A 16110-nucleotide genomic window follows, 5' to 3' on the forward strand; every position below is an offset into this window, starting at 1 on the left:
GTTTATAGTGAACTTGATGACATTAAAATATCCACTCTTCATAGCTCCATTTCCAATAGCCACATTTGCAGCAATGAGGACTATTATACTACTGCCAGATTGTTGTCACGGTAGGTGATCTTAACCAGGGAAAGGTCATAACGCTAACAACAGGAATTCTGCAGATGCTGGCAAACAAAACGCTAAACGCTGTTTTGGCAAGTTGAAATAAGAACATGGAAAATTACGTGAATTGCCCTGTTTTGCACACTCTACAAAGATACATATTGGGAGATTAGTAAGCAAGTATTGAAACCATGCACCTGCCTTTTTACATCCCTGTGAAAGTTTAATATGCAGTTTCAGTGCCAAATCAGAATTTGTTACATTCCCACATTAGGACTAAGTTTTTGAAAGTAGTTTTCAATTCTTGCTAAGTCTAATTATATCCCTTTCGGTTACTGAGAATGGTGCAATTATATACGCCTACTTGCTGCTTATTAATAACCCGACCCGATTACCCAGTTTACTTTTGGACTGCTGATGTACGCTGGAGTTTCTCGGTTCGTTAAAGGTGGAATTTAAAGTGCAATTTAAGCGTTCCACGCTTGGCTAAGGAACGGACTGTATGTTCCAATTATTCCTTGCACAGGGACGAAAATATGGCACGTCGCACTTATAAAATTAGATTGGTTTTCAACTGAACACACGCTTACGCGCTTTGGTAAATACAGGCTGGTTTTGTGCTCAGAATTGAGCGTTCCGCCCGTGACGGGACTTTGTTCGGTACAGGCGGTAAACGGAAGAAGTAACTCAGAGGCCGTAGGTTATTTCGAGAGCAATGAGTTGGTTAATGTTCAGTCGCACGGCGGGGCCCAAGGTGTTTCCTGGTCTCTTCTCCGTGCACCCTTATATCGTCGTCCTTACGCCGTCTTCAAATATGGTACGTACCATAATAAACCGAAGTGCACGCACGTTGAAAGCGGGGAGTGGAGCCCGGCACTGGCAAAGCTAGTAAGGGCCTCAGATATACAGACTGTTGCAGATGAACTTTGGAAGGAAATGCCCGTGCAGATCGGTGAAAATGTCACAATAGCGTCCTCTCTGTTTTTCCTCTGTAGCCTCGATTTTACTCGTAATTCGGACTGCAGGGCCACATTGCATTCAGCTGCCGGGTGAACGGAACGGGCGTTAGAGGGTCGCTGTTAACTCCCTTTTTGGCTAGAGTCCTTAAAACATTGAGCGAGAGAGGTCAGGGAAAGTGCCGGGTTTGATTCCTGTCCCAGTCAGCTGATCGAATCAGAGTAGGGCTGGGAATAGGGCAATTACAAGTCCTGGTTATGCGACCACTGATGCCAGGCAGACAACTTCTGAGGAGTATTGAGAATGGCTGTGGTCACTCGTCTTGCAAAGCCACTGCCCAGATTAAGGCAGTGACAAACCACCTCTGTAGAAAAATTTGCCAAGAACAATAATGGTCATGGAAAGACCACGATCGCCCACACCACATGACACGACACATAACCAACGAATGAATTTCACCTGACTGTTTTGTGCTTCCAAGACTGTTTATAGCTTTTGCGATCTTTTTAACTAGAGCTGAGTTTAATTTCTGTCTTCTCATTGCGATAATGTGGGCTGCAGAGCTGATTCAATATCCTGCTTTTGCCCCTATCAGACTAATTCAAAACAACACTGCTATACACTTCCATTGTAGCCTCATATTTAAAACTAAGTTCTGTATCTCTCTGCTTATTGATTGACTGCTCTTCCCAAACTAGTTTCTGATCCTCTAAGGCAGGAGTTCTCAACTTGGGGCCTACAGACCCTTGGTTAGTGGTAAGGGTCCGTGCCAGGTTGGGCATCCCTGCTCTAAGGTCATGCGTTTAGAATTTTCATCTAATCTTCACCTTGCCAACTATTTTTGCACTCCGATAGCTTGTACATCACCTGTTGCTCCTTTTGCTCTAGATTATTGTGGTTATGGATCCCTGAAACCCTTGCTCTGGAATTACCACAACAATCCTTTTTATAGTATCTTTGCCATCTGAATCTTCAACCTAATCTTAAATCTGACAGCTTTCAGTATTTTCTTTTGATGATGCCTTTGAAGGTGGGTTCCAATAATTACTGTAGTGGAGGATTAGCTGCTATTAGTATCTTCCCTCCAGCAGCAGTTTGCTTATTTGAAATCTGAGGTCATAGGGCGAGGGCAGGGAAGTTGGAAGCGGATCATTCACTTCGCAGTGAGACCCAGAAGTATTTCTGAAGCTTGCTTTTACAGTGTATCAACACACATCAAAGTTGCTGGTGAACGCAGCAGGCCAGGCAGCATCTCTAACACACTACCTGGCCTGCTGCGTTCACCAGCAACTTTGGTGTGTGTTGCTTGAATTTCCAGCATCTGCAGAATTCCTCGTGTTTGCGTTTTTCAGTGTATACTGCTTTTGATACTGGATTTGTGGATCTAAAGGCTTGCCAAATAACTCAGATTGTAGAATTCAGTTTTAAAGATTTTGTTGGAAATGATTTACACAATAATCAGATTTTAACAATGTACCTTTGTAGTAGCATTGCAGCCATTTATATTTATGAAATATTTGATTAATTTAAAAGTTTTTAATTTTACATTGAATTAATTGTTATAAATATGTAAACATTACATTTTGTAATCAGTTCCTTTGTTTTGCTTTGCACATCTTTTGCTCGATTAGCAGTGCAACGACAATTGGAGTCCAAGTGTATAGTTTTAGATGGCATGAGTGTTGTTTACTGTGCTTGAAGATGAAACTGGAGAAGCAGAAAGAGTGTTGAGTTCCCTGTCTTCCTTTCAATTATGCCCCACAAATTAAAAAAATGATCCAAAATGCTTTAATTATCCGCTGGAGCAAATTTAATATGGAAGTCTGCAGTTGCTAGTGGCATACTGGGTGCACCTGATTGGTTTAATAAAGAAATTAAAGATTATGGTAAGCATAATCTTTAACTGGAATCATCTTTTATTTGGAATTGATTTTAGATATTTTCCAATTAATAATGCAGACTGTATTCTTCTGTAAATGTCCTGTGTAATATTTGGTATTGATATGGCTTAACGCCAGAAATTTCCTGAAGTTGAGTAAAATTAGCCATTCCAGCACATAGAGTTTGCTCACCACCTACCTTCATTTCCGTCATATCTTGCTAAATGGACAGAGCAGAATATGCTATTCTTGTATATAAATATTTATCAAAACAAAGACTAGTTTGAAACAGTGGTTTTCTTCTTAAATGCAATATACATTATGGACAATAAAGCACATCCTCCCCGTGACCTACTGAATAAGCAGCAGAGCCCCTTTTCAGACAAACTCATTCAGCTCCACTGTCACAAGGATCATTACAGAAAACCTTTCCTACCAAATGCAATAAGCATATACTACAGTTCATCTCTGTGCGAGAGAAGAACACAGCATAGCACAATAGTCTCTGTTTTAATATTTTGTACATTATTATTGCACATCAATGCACATTGGTAAATTATTATTTTGTATATTATTCTGTACTTCAGTTAATATTGTTATTATATTTACTATTGCTAAGTCTGTTTTTAACTGTTGCTGCTGTAATGAAATAATTTCCCGGTCAGGATCAATAAAGTACTTATTATTACACACTGTGAAGTCTCTGTAGGTTTATGCGGTGGCTAACAACAACATTTCCCTGCACCCCCTAACTTAAAACTTCTTTGAGGATATCTCATATCAAGAAATATTAAAATATGTTGTTAGATGTAAATGTCAAAGTAGTATTTGCATATACTTGGTAAATAAAACAGTGAAGTTTGTGGTGTAAGGTAATGTAATTGGCGAAGACCTACATAATTCACAAACACTGACATTGAGTTGGGGTTCACTTTATGAGTCTGGTCTGACGTGATGATGTAATTACGTAAAGTTTGGTTACCACGCTTTGTGCTCAGGTTTTGGAGTACAATAAATGAGTTGTTAGGGTTTTTCTTACAGATAAGATGCCTCCTATCTTTTTATTTGCGAAAGCCTGCAGTGGAGTCAGAGTTGGTTCTGCTGCTGCACTGCTCTTAGGATTTGATCCTAAAGTCGGTTGAGTCTGCGCTCAGTTGCTCAAGGACAGTTTCCACTCCTCTGTTATAAGACTTTTGACTGGTTCTCTAGTATAATAAGCTGTACTCTTGACCTCACAATCTTATCTTATGATCTTGCGCCTCTTTGTTTATCTGCACTGTACTTTCTCTGTAGCATTGCCCTTTATTCTGCATTCTGATTGCTTTACCTAGTTCTACCTCAATGCACTGTGTAAGGATTTGATTTGTATGGACAGTTTGTAAGATGGGCTTTTCACTGTTACCTCATCAGATGTGACAATAATATTCCAATTGCAATTCCAAATTCTACCATACTGCAGGCATGTTGGGTGGGAGTTAATAGGTGGGTGGCAGGAGCATTTGAAAGGGGTGGGAGGTGGATAAAAGTGGGAAATTAGCTCTTGAGCGATTTAAAAAAAAAGGTTGTAGGGAAATAAACATAGGCGTGTTTGGGGAGGTTTGTTGGGAATGCTCTGACAGCTGATACATTGTCACTGGACTGAATGGGCTCATTCTGTTGTAAGAGGGCCACAGCATGCTTATGGCTGATGGAGTTGCTAGATACTGTATAGCAATCTGTTTAACTTCTTTGAAATATAAAACCAATCTCTGCCTAGAGACAAAAATAGCAAAACAATCATTCACTATTATCCACGGCCTCCTCTACTGTAAAGATGAAGCCACACTCAGGTTGGAGGAACAACACCTTATGTTCCGTCTGGGTAGCCTCCAACCTGATGGCATGAACATCGACTTCTCTAACTTCCGCTAAGGCCCCACCTCCCCCTCGTACCCCATCTGTTACTCATTTTTATGCACACATTCTTTCTCTCACTTTCCTTTTTCTCCCTCTGTACCTCTGAATATACCTCTTGCCCATCCTCTGGGTCCCCCCTCCCTTGTCTTTCTTCCCGGACCTCCTGTCCCATGATCCTCTCGTATCCCCTTCTGCCTATCACCTGTCCAGCTCTTGGCTCCATCCCTCCCCCTCCTGTCTTCTCCTATCATTTTGCATCTCCCCCTCCCCCTCCAGCTTTCAAATCCCTTACTCACTCTTCCTTCAGTTAGTCCTGACGAAGGGTCTCGGCCTGAAACGTTGACTGCACCTCTTCCTACAGATGCTGCTTGGCCTGCTGCGTTCACCAGCAACTTTGATGTGTGTTGATTCACTATTAAAGGTATTTTTTAGAGCAATCACAGAAATAGCTGCAACGAACCATAATTTTGTAAGACCAGGACCAATAACTGAAAAATAATTTTTGTTCCCTGTAGTTTCAAGAAGATAATAACAAACCATTTGAGCTGTTGTTTTAAGGTGATGAAGAAGGAAGCCTCTTTCAGTGGCTCTTGTGGTTAAGATGATGAACTTGCTTATACCAAAATAAAATAACTTATTGCATGTGCTAGTTTCATCCACATTGGAGAAATTATATCCAGATTGGGTGACTGCTGAGTGGCACACCAGTGTTCAATCCATGGGGTAGACCTGATCTCCTGTTGTCTTGAGTTTTCAATTCCTGCCTGTCAGGCAACTTGGATCCGCTCCAATTTGTGTACCAGAGTAACAGGCCGACAGCAGATGCCATTTCATTGGCTCTTCACTCAACAGTGGAGCAACTGGACAACCAGGATGCACTTCGTCGATTACAGCTCAGCATTCAATACCATCATCCCCTCAAAACTAATCAATATGTTTCACAGCCTTGGCCTCAATACCTCCTTGTGCAAATAGATCCTTGATTTCCTCACTTGCAGACCCCAGTCAGTTCAGATTGGCGACAACATCTCCTCCACAATCTCTGTCAGCACAGGCGCACCACAAGGCTGTGTGTTTACCCACCACTCGTCCCACCCCCCTCCCCGCTCACCATTCTGTTCGCTTTACACATACAACTGTATGGCTAAGCACATCCCCAAAACCATATTCAAGTTTGCTGATGACATCAAAGGTGGTGATGAATCAGCATATAGGAGGGAGATTGAAAATCTGGCTGAGGGGTACCACAACAACAAATGTCAGCAAGACCAAGGACCTGATTATTGACTTCAGGAGGAGGAAACCAGAGGTCCATGAGCTGGTCCTGATGGAGGGTCAGAAACTTCAAATTCCTCGGTGCTGTCATTTCAGAGGACCTGTTCTGGGCCTAGCACGTAAGTGCAATTACAGAGAAGGCATAGCAGTGCCTCTGCTTCCTTGGGAGTTTGTGAAAGTTCGGCATGACATCTTGAACTTTGACTAATTGCTATGGATGTGTAGTGGAGAGTTTATTGACGGGCTGTATCACAGCCTAGTATGGAAACACCAATGCCCTTGAACAGAAGGTCTGACAAAAAGTGGTGGACATGGCCCAGTCCATCACGGGTGAGGCCCTCCCCACCACAGAGCACATCTACATGGAGCGTTGTAGCAGAAAAGCAGCATCCATCATCAGGGCCGGCCACTACCCAGGTCATGCCTTCTCACTGCTGCCATTAGAAAGAAGGTACAGGAGTCTCAGGACTCACTCCAGGTTCAGGACGGTTATTACCCCTCAACCATCAGGTTCTTGAACCAGAGTGGATAACTTCCCTTGTCTATTCCCTGAAATGTTCCCACAGCCTATGGACTCCCTTTCAAGGACACTTCACCTCATGTTCTTGATCTCTACTGCCTGTTACGCCGCTGGTGTTTAGAGCAGCAATGAAGGTCCTTCATCTCTGGTGGTGCTCATCGTGTCAGCAGCTCGTTTTTCCACTGTTGTTCAGTCATGTAAGGTCTGGGCAGAGACTCAGAAATGCCATCACACTCAGATGTAGAAGGAGTCTTCATTGCTGTTTCGTAGCAGTTTTGTTTTACCAGTCAGGGTCGTTAGCCCTGAGCTGAACCCCCCTGAATCTGGAGGATTGGTGGACCACTCTTAGTCTAGCCTCTACCATTTGAACTGTTTGGTATGGGTGACCTTACCAAAAAGCCCTGGCTTCAGCCAACATAGCACTCTGGGTTATTGAAGCATGCAGGCTTGGTCCTCTTGGAGGCCATGTTCTTGATATTTATTGTTTGTTTGTTTATTTATTATTTCTTTCTTGTATTTGCACAGTTTGTTGTCTTTTGCACACAGGTTGAATGCCCAAGTTGGTGCGGTCTCTTATTGATTCTGTTATGCTTATTATTACATAGTGGGTTTATTGAGTATGTCTGCAAGAAAATGAAAATGTTTATGGTGATGTATGTGTACTTTGATAATAAATTTACTTTGAACTTTGAACTGCCCACTCTGACCTTTATTGTCCTCCCCTGTACTGTTCCAACAAGGCCCCTCATAAGCCTAAGGTACAGCGCCATGTCTCTGATCTGGGCTTATTGCAGCCACTGAGCTTCAGTGCAGGACCTCTCCAGGTTACAGCAGGACTCGTTCCTGTGAACTGTCTGTAATCTGAATAGTTCCCCTTGGAAGTGGAGCAGCAGATCTCCCACATGGCAGAGGATGCAATCCCATCCCACCAGTCTCCCAAATATCCATTTGTACGTATAAGCTCTATTTATGTCCAGCTGTGGGGAGGTCCTGTATTGGATCGATTACCTTAAGGACTTCACTTCTATATCAGAGCACACCAGTTCTGCTGTAAGGTCATTCATCTCCTTAACTCAATTTTTCTTGCTGTACAGACACTAACTAATATTTTGGGCACCTCCCACGTTCTCCTGCTGTGGAACAGGTGGCAGAGGAGGAGGGGTGGGGGCGGGGGTGGGGGGTGGGGGGAGGTTGGTGTCGCAGGTGCAGACACACACAGCCCTGAGACACCAGGCAGGATCATTTGATTCCTAACTATTGGCTTATTGATCATTACAGAATGTTTCTCTGGTGCTTCCCACTGTCTCCCCTCTCCCTTCCTGTTTTCCCAAACATGATTCCCCTCTTCTTGCCCCCTTCCCACTCTCAGTCCACAATAGAGACCCATATCAGAATCAGGTTATATCTAAGACTTTTCACAGTACTGTACTTGGAAGATAGTTCATACCATTAAGAATGGAGTGAAAATTGGCAGAAAAAGCAAATGATTGACATTAAACAAGGATGAATATTTATTGCCTCCAGGGACTCACGTTTGTCTAAAACTTCGAAGTTAGGTATATATTTCCTAAAATAATCTCAAATTTGTAAATATCTAAAAAAAACTAGATGCAGGGATATTGTAAACTGCTTGTAACTGCGCAAATGAGGCAAAGTTTCCATTGATATATAGGTCACCTACACTACAGATGCCTCTCTGTTTCCAGGTAGAAAAAACAGTATCATTCAGGCCAGGCAAAAAGGAATGATTGTCACAAATCGGAGTGTCAGTATAAGTTTTTGGGGCTTTAATGTGTAGTTGAATCTGCTTCCAAATTCTTATAGTGCTGCCAACCACGAAGCTGTTACTAAAATGTGACTTATTAACTGCACTGGGGCTATTAAGGAGAGCTGGTAAGCGAGTCTTCTTACAGCATTCGCTCTATGAGTAACCATGCTGGGCACGAGTCTGAGGGAGAGGGTGGGCCTTTTTTCCACCATGCAAGAATGGATAGGTGGGCAGCCCAATAATACATTTTAACGTTCGGTAGGGCAAAACCACCTGCTTCCTTGGGCTTTGACAAGTGTTTTTTTTAGTGATTCTAATGGCTTTATAATTCCAAATAAATTTGATCGTGTTACTCGTAGTGTGGTATCCTATTTTTATTAGATCCTACGTAGTAAAAAGTAAATCAGGATACTTGGTAGTGTGGAGGAGCAGAGGGATCTCGGGGTACATGTCCACACATCCCTGAAAGTTGCCTCACAGGTGGATAGGGTAGTTAAGAAAGCTTATGGGGTGTTAGCTTTCATAAGTCGAGGGATAGAGTTTAAGAGTCGTGATGTAATGATGCAGCTCTATAAAACTCTGGTTAGGCCACACTTGGAGTACTGTGTCCAGTTCTGGTCACCTCACTATAGGAAGGATGTGGAAGCATTGGAAAGGGTACAGAGGAGATTTACCAGGATGCTGCCTGGTTTAGAAAGTATGCATTATGATCAGAGATTAAGGGAGCTAGGGCTTTACTCTTTGGAGAGAAGGAGGATGAGAGGAGATATGATAGAGGTGTACAAGATACTAAGAGCAATAGATAGAGTGGATAGCCAGCGCCTCTTCCCCAGGGCACCACTGCTCAATACAAGAGGACATGGCATTAAGGTAAGGGGTGGGAAGTTCAAGGGGAATATTAGAGGAAGGTTTTTTACTCAGAGAGTGGTTGGTGCGTGGAATGCACTGCCTGAGTCAGTGGTGGAGGCAGATACACTAGTGAAGTTTAAGAGACTACTAGACAGGTATATGGAGGAATTTAAGGTGGGTTCTTATATGGGAGGCAGGGTTTGAGGGTCGGCACAACATTGTGAGCCGAAGGGCCTGTACTGTGCTGTACTATTCTATGTTCTATGTTCTGTAATGGAGCTCGGGTGAATACCGCAGGTTTTAAACAAGCATGGGTGGATTAATTGGGCATAGAACTGACAGAGGAGGTCTGGGATGAGTGTTTAAAGAGTATACGTGATTGTTTGGTCAACGTCAGACACAGACTTATACAGTTTAAAACAATACGTAGACTCTATTATTCCAAAGAAAAGTTGCACAGTTTCTATCCTGATTTTTCACCGGTTTGAAATAGATGTAAATCTGTGAACAGTAACTTGTCACATTTATTCTGTTCATGTTATAAGCTTTATGCATACTGGAAAAGTATTTTTCACTGTTTCTCTGAGGCTTTTGGGAAGCAGTGGGAACCAGACCTGCTCATAGCCATCCTTGGAGTAGCAAGCTCCCTATCTTCAGCCAATATGTATGAAAAAATGGCTGCATTATTTGGAATGGTGATTGCTAAGAAGTTAACCCTGATAATGTGGAAAATGGACTCTGTGCCTACGTATGAACTGTGGCTGAGAGAACTGGCAAATACTTTACATTTGGAGAAACTGAGACTATATAATAAGGACAGAGGGGATATCTTTGAAAGGATATGGGCCCCTATATTGGACTTTCTCGTGGGGTGAAGACTGAGGTTTTTTGGTGCAGTGCACCTCTGCTGTGTATGTTTACTTTTGTCATAGTCATAGTCATACTTTATTGATCCCGGAGGAAATTGGTTTTCATTACAGTTGCTCCATAAATAATAAATAGTAATAGAACCATGAATAGTTAAATAGTAATATGTAAATTATGCCAGTAAATTATGAAATAAGTCCAGGACCAGCCTATCGGCTCAGGGTGTCTGACCCTCCAAGGGAGGAGTTGTAAAGTTTGATGGCCACAGGCAGGAATGACTTCCTATGGCGCTCTGTGCTGCATCTCAGTGGAATGAGTCTCTGGCTGAATGTACTCCTGTGCCCACCCAGTACATTATGTAGTGGATGGGAGACATTGACCAAGATGGCATGCAACTTGGACAGCATCCTCTTTTCAGACACCACCGTCAGAGAGTCCAGTTCCATCCCCACAACATCACTGGCTTACGAATCAGTTTGTTGATTCTGTTGGTGCCTGCTACCTTCAGCCTGCTGCCCCAGCACACAACAGCAACCATGATCGCACTGGTCACCACAGACTCGTAGAACATCCTCAGCATCGTCCGGCAGATGTTAAAGGACCTCAGTCTCCTCAGGAAATAGAGACGGCTCTGACCCTTCTTGTAGACAACCTCAGTGTTCTTTGACCAGTCCAGTTTATTGTCAATTCGTATCCCAAGTATTTGTAATCCTCCACCATGTCCACACTGACCCCCTGGATGGAAACAGAGCTCACCAGTACCTTAGCTCTCCTCAGGTCTACCACCAGCTCCTTAGTCTTTTTCACATTAAGCTGCAGATAATTCTGCTCACACCATGTGACAAAGGTAATCAAGAATCCATGATACCAGAGAAGCATCCACCTGCATCGCTGTCAGCTTCTCCCCCAGCAGAGCAGGGCGGATGGTGTTGAACGCGCTGGAGAAGTCAAAAAACATGACTCTCACAGTGCTCGCTGGCTTGTCCAGGTGGGCATAGACGATGGCATCCTCAACTCCTAGTCGGGGCTGGTAGGCGAACTGGAGGGGATCTAAGTGTGGCCCGACCATAGGCCGGAGCAGCTCCAGAACAAGTCTCTCCAGGGTCTTCATGGTGTGGGAGGTCAGTGCCACCGGTCTGTAGTCATTGAGGCCGCTGGGGCGCGGCGTCTTCGGCACAGGAACAAGGCAGGACATCTTCCACAGTATAGGAATCCTCCGGAGCCTCAGGCTCATGTTGAATACATGGCAAAGTACTTCACATAGCTGAGGGGCACAGGCTTTGAGCACCCTGGTACTGACACCATCCGGTCCCGCAGCCTTGCTTGGGTTGAGACATTTCAGCTGTCTTCTCACCTGTTCAGCTGTGAAGCCCACCGTAGTATAGTCATGAGAGCAGGGTGGGGGACTGTGACGAGGGGAGAGTGGAATATGTGTTGTTTGGGGGCCTTTATATTTTTCTCCCTTTTGCTGCTCAATATTTAATTTGATTTTGTTATGGTTGTGGTTTTTGTGGATGTGCCGTATTTTTTTTGTTTTTTTGTTTGTTTGAAATAAATAATAAAAATAAATAATAAAAAAAACAAGGATGAATATAGCTTAACCTTATTTATATTTGCCATGCTTTGCATCTTGTTAGCTGTCTAATTTTTAGTACTTGAGAAATTTGGCTGAATACTAAATAATTTTCGGAGAGACTTTTTGTTTCCTTCTAACTAGCAGGGTGTATTTTGTGCTTTGCCTATTAGACTGAAAAGCACACATCTTTTAGTAAGCATTTTTGTGTTATTTGGCAATTGCATTTTGAAGTTACTTGCATCAGATTACATATGTTTGCACATTTAAAATGAAATGACAAGGCCAGTGTTTAAGGAGTTTCAGAATAAACTAAGTCAGGACTGAATTTGTACCCTTTGCAGACATCCCACCCTGCAAAAACTCATTTCAGGGAGGTAGCACCATCAATTTGCGGGAGACTCCTGGAATTTCTGGGAGAGGTGGGATGTCTGCAATACAGTAGCTCCTTCGCAGCTAGCCAGCTAGTTTAAATAACATTAGCTATGCTAATGAACGAATGACACCTGTTAACTCACCTCAACATGTCTTTTACAGTCCTAACCCACCATGGGCAATAGAAAAGTCATTGTTGAAAACGGTACAGCGAACAACACTCATTATTTTTGACCCCTATTAGGCAGGGGTACACTTTAGTGTCGTCTGGGGTGACATACATTTTATATTTTCTTTTTTTGGAACACTCTGCCTTGGCGCGCGTGCTCGCTCTCTCGTCGCTCTCGCGTGCGCTCTCTCGCTCTTGTGGTCTCTCTCGCACTCGCTCTCTCAAAAAAATTGATTTCCGGGACATTGTATATAATTTCCGGGCATCAGGGAGCCACTATTAGTATGCAGGAGACTCCTGGAACTTCCGGGAGAGGTGGGATGTCTGCCTTTGATGTTTATTAAGTGCAACTAAAATGTACAAAATAAATAAAATTAGGAAGTGTTGGAAATACCCAACAGCATCAGTGGAGAGAGAAATAGAGTTAGTTAATTAATATTTAAGGTCAGTAATCTGTTTTCAACATTTCAATATTGGATAAAATAGTTGTTGTTCTATGATTAGTTAATCCACCTAATATAATTCTTACAAAAAATATGATTGTGCTGGTCTGTCAGTGTGTTAGAAAAATATTTTCCTGAGGCCAATGTGAATGCTGACTGTCTTATTCAATATGGTGTAAAGAACGATCTGCTTGTGGAGCTTTGAACCGGGCAGTATCTGTGGGAGAAAATGGGTAGTCATCATTTCAGATTGAGACCAATCATATGGACTGAATATAGTACTATGACCACTTTCTTTGGAAGCTTGCAGCTCTAGAGTTTTCTCTTCCCTTTCCCGTTGATCCAAAGTAGACATTACATTCAGCTATTCTTTGAAATAGTTAGGATTATTTGGAATTGGCAACTAATTTTTATTTTTGTAAATTGGTTTGGTTTGATATTACATTGTGAAATGGTTGGCCACTGTTGTGTTTTTTTTTATATATCTTGTGTGTTCCCTGAAGGAAGCATACCCTTGCTGATTCAGTGCTTGTGGGATTTAGTCTGATAATTATTCATGTCTGACTAGTGAACATCGCCATATATATCACGTATATAAATGAGAGAAGTTCATCATGAGAAACATGATAATCAAAGTATCTAAGGCTAATAATTATTGTTTAGGGCCAAACCACCTCTGGGCTTTATTGTGACACAAGGTGAATCTTTCAGAGAGGGGTAGCACAGGAATAAAATATAGGACATTTTAGAAAAACGTTAGAAGATTAGCAGAGTCTGTAGAGAGAGAGAGTAAAAGATTTCAAAGAAGCCAGTATTGTATTAAGATGCAGAAAAGGGGGAGGAGAGAAGGTAAGTTTGTGAAATATCGCTGAATCTTTTGGTGGGCCGAAGGAGTGCTGATGGACACTGTCTCTCTGGCACATATCAGTTCTTAAATCTCTGCTCACTAATCTGTAAAGCATTCACTTAGAGTGGAAATCATTGTAGACCACTTTGGAAAGGTACATTTTGTACGTAATAAATGTCTGGGAAACCTGATTCATTTCCGTTCCTTTTTTATTGTATTTGCCTAAAGCAAGATTATTATTTATATAAGACCATAAGATATAGGAGCAGAATTAGGCCATTTAGCCCATCGAATCTGTGCCGCCATTTCATCTTGGCTGATCCATTTTACTCTCAGCCTCAAGCTCCTGCCTTCTCCCCATATCCCTTTATGCCCTGACTAATCAAGAATCGACCAACTTCTGCCTTAAGTATACTCAATGACTTGGCCTCAACATTGAATGTGGACGTTTGTTGTTGAAGTATGTGCTCCTTTCATGGAGACCATTTATCAGTGATACTGGACTGCTCGAATGTCTGTGATATGAAAGTCATTTGACCTCTTCTGTTGGCCATCCCTTTATAATTGCTGAGAAAGCAGAGGGAAATGCTTAAGCTGGTAAATTCAGCCAGTTTGTCATTTTTTTCAGTAACTCATTCCTTACAACACATTGCAAACTTGTATGTCATCTACTGTTGTAGTAGTGCTGCCCATATTAATTTGAAGTATGCGCTTGGATCATTTGACACTTCCTAATAGAGCTATATGCAGCTTAATGCCCTCAAGGTCTTGTCAGTTTACAAAGGGGCTGATCTGGGATTAGAAAGGATTAATTTAATGCTTTACATGAGCATAAAATAATCGAAAGGAAATATGTGCTTTTAATTTACAAAGGCAAAGGTGCAATAAAAATCAATATTTTCATTTGTTTTCACTTGAGAATCAGTATTGTACAGCACAGGATTTGGTCTTTCAATCCGTCTCGTCCATAACTATCAAGGTACTTAAGCTAGTTGTATTTGCCTGCATTTGATCCCTTTTACTCAAAACCTTTCTGATTAATAATCTGTCCAATTTTCTTTTAAATGTTGTAATTGGACCCACTTCTATTACTTTTTTTGGTAGTTTGTTATCCATACCTGCCGCTCTCTGGGTGAGAACTTGCCCCTCAAATCCCCTTCAGATGTTCCCTCTCTCACCTTAAACTCTACGGAAAAACTCTCACCTCTAGTTTTAGACTCACCACTGTGATTATCTGTGCTATCCTATTTATCTGACCTATTCCCCTCATGATTTTATAAACCTCTATTTCATCCCTCATCTCCCTTTGTTCTAGGGAAAAACAGTCCCAGTCTCTCCTTACAAATTGGCCCAACAGTCCTGGCAAAATACTTTGCTGCGCTCTCTGTAGCTCAGTCACATCCTTCATGTAGCCCAATGACCAGAGCTTCACACAGTACTCTTAAGTGTGATCTCACCAATGCCTTTACAGCTGCACCCAAATCATGTATTCAGTACCCCAACTGATGCCCGCAAGCTTGCCATAGGCTTTCTTCTCTACTTTTAGGAAACGTTGTACTTGTACCCAGGGTCTTGCTATTCAACAGTATTCTCCAGGCCCCTGTCATCCTCTGTGCATGTCCTGGCCTGTTTTAACTTTCCAAAATACATCACTTCACACTTGCCTGAGTTAAAGTCCATTTGCTGTTCCTTTGCTCACTTCCTCAATTGATCTAGATAACCCTAGTCATCCTCTTTTACAACACAGTAGACTAGTAATTTTAGTGATCTGCGTTCTTATCCAAATCATTAATATAATCATTAGTTCAGCAGAAAGTAACATAATGATGACTAGGGTTATTCTAAACAGTGAAAGTTTAATTGAAGAAAGTGTTTTAAGAAGATTGTTAAAAGGTGGAACAGATTGGAGGAAGTGTTTTATCATTGAATATAATCTATCCCCAGTGTAGAGTCTTCAATGTTCGTACTTAGGGTGAAGCTATCCCCTTTGGTTCAAGAGTCTGATGGTTGAGGGGTAATAACTGTTCCTGAACCTGGTGGTATAAGTCCTGAGGCTCCTGTACCACCTTCCTGAGGGCAGCATGACCTGGGTGGTGTGGGGGTGGGTGGGAGATTGGTAGGCCCCGATGGCGGATGCTGCTTTCCAGCAACAATGCTACGTGTAGGTATGCTCAGTGGTGGAGATGGACTGGGCTACATCCACTACTTTTTGTAGGATTTTCCGTCCAAAGACATTGGTGTTTCCAAACCAGGCTGTGATGCAGCCAATCAATATACTCCACCACACACCTATCGAAGCTTATGCCAAACCTTCACAAACTCCTAAGGAAGTAGAGGCACTGCTGTACTTTTCTCATAATTACACTTACGTTCTGCGCCCAGGACAGGGCCTTCGAAATGATAGCACCGAGGCATTTCAACTACACACGTGTATACAGCTAAATGAAATGCCGCTCCTCTGGGAGCAAGGTGCAAATCACAATGCATATATCACATACAGAACATAATTAAAAAATATTCTGTACATATACAAGGTGACATAAGTTGCATAACAACATATAGTTACATAAACAACTGTATACTGCT

General features: G+C 42.2%; 1 protein-coding gene across 5 annotated transcripts in view; it reads left to right on the forward strand.

Moving 5' to 3' along the window:
* The first annotated feature begins 226 nt into the window (after positions 1–226).
* Positions 227–16110, forward strand: part of LOC134349259 (pterin-4-alpha-carbinolamine dehydratase 2-like) — a 102294-nt gene continuing 86410 nt past the window's right edge. The window contains exon 1 of one of the 5 annotated variants that reach the window (XM_063053300.1): positions 227–922. In XM_063053300.1, coding sequence (XP_062909370.1) covers positions 821–922 — 102 coding nt within the window. In that variant the 5' untranslated portion in view covers positions 227–820. The remainder of the gene's footprint in view (positions 923–16110) is intronic. The other 4 variants (XM_063053299.1, XM_063053298.1, XM_063053305.1 and 1 more) reach the window with 4 other exon arrangements.

This window comes from Mobula hypostoma, chromosome 7, assembly GCF_963921235.1.
Source record: "Mobula hypostoma chromosome 7, sMobHyp1.1, whole genome shotgun sequence".
Classification (NCBI taxonomy): domain Eukaryota; kingdom Metazoa; phylum Chordata; class Chondrichthyes; order Myliobatiformes; family Myliobatidae; genus Mobula; species Mobula hypostoma.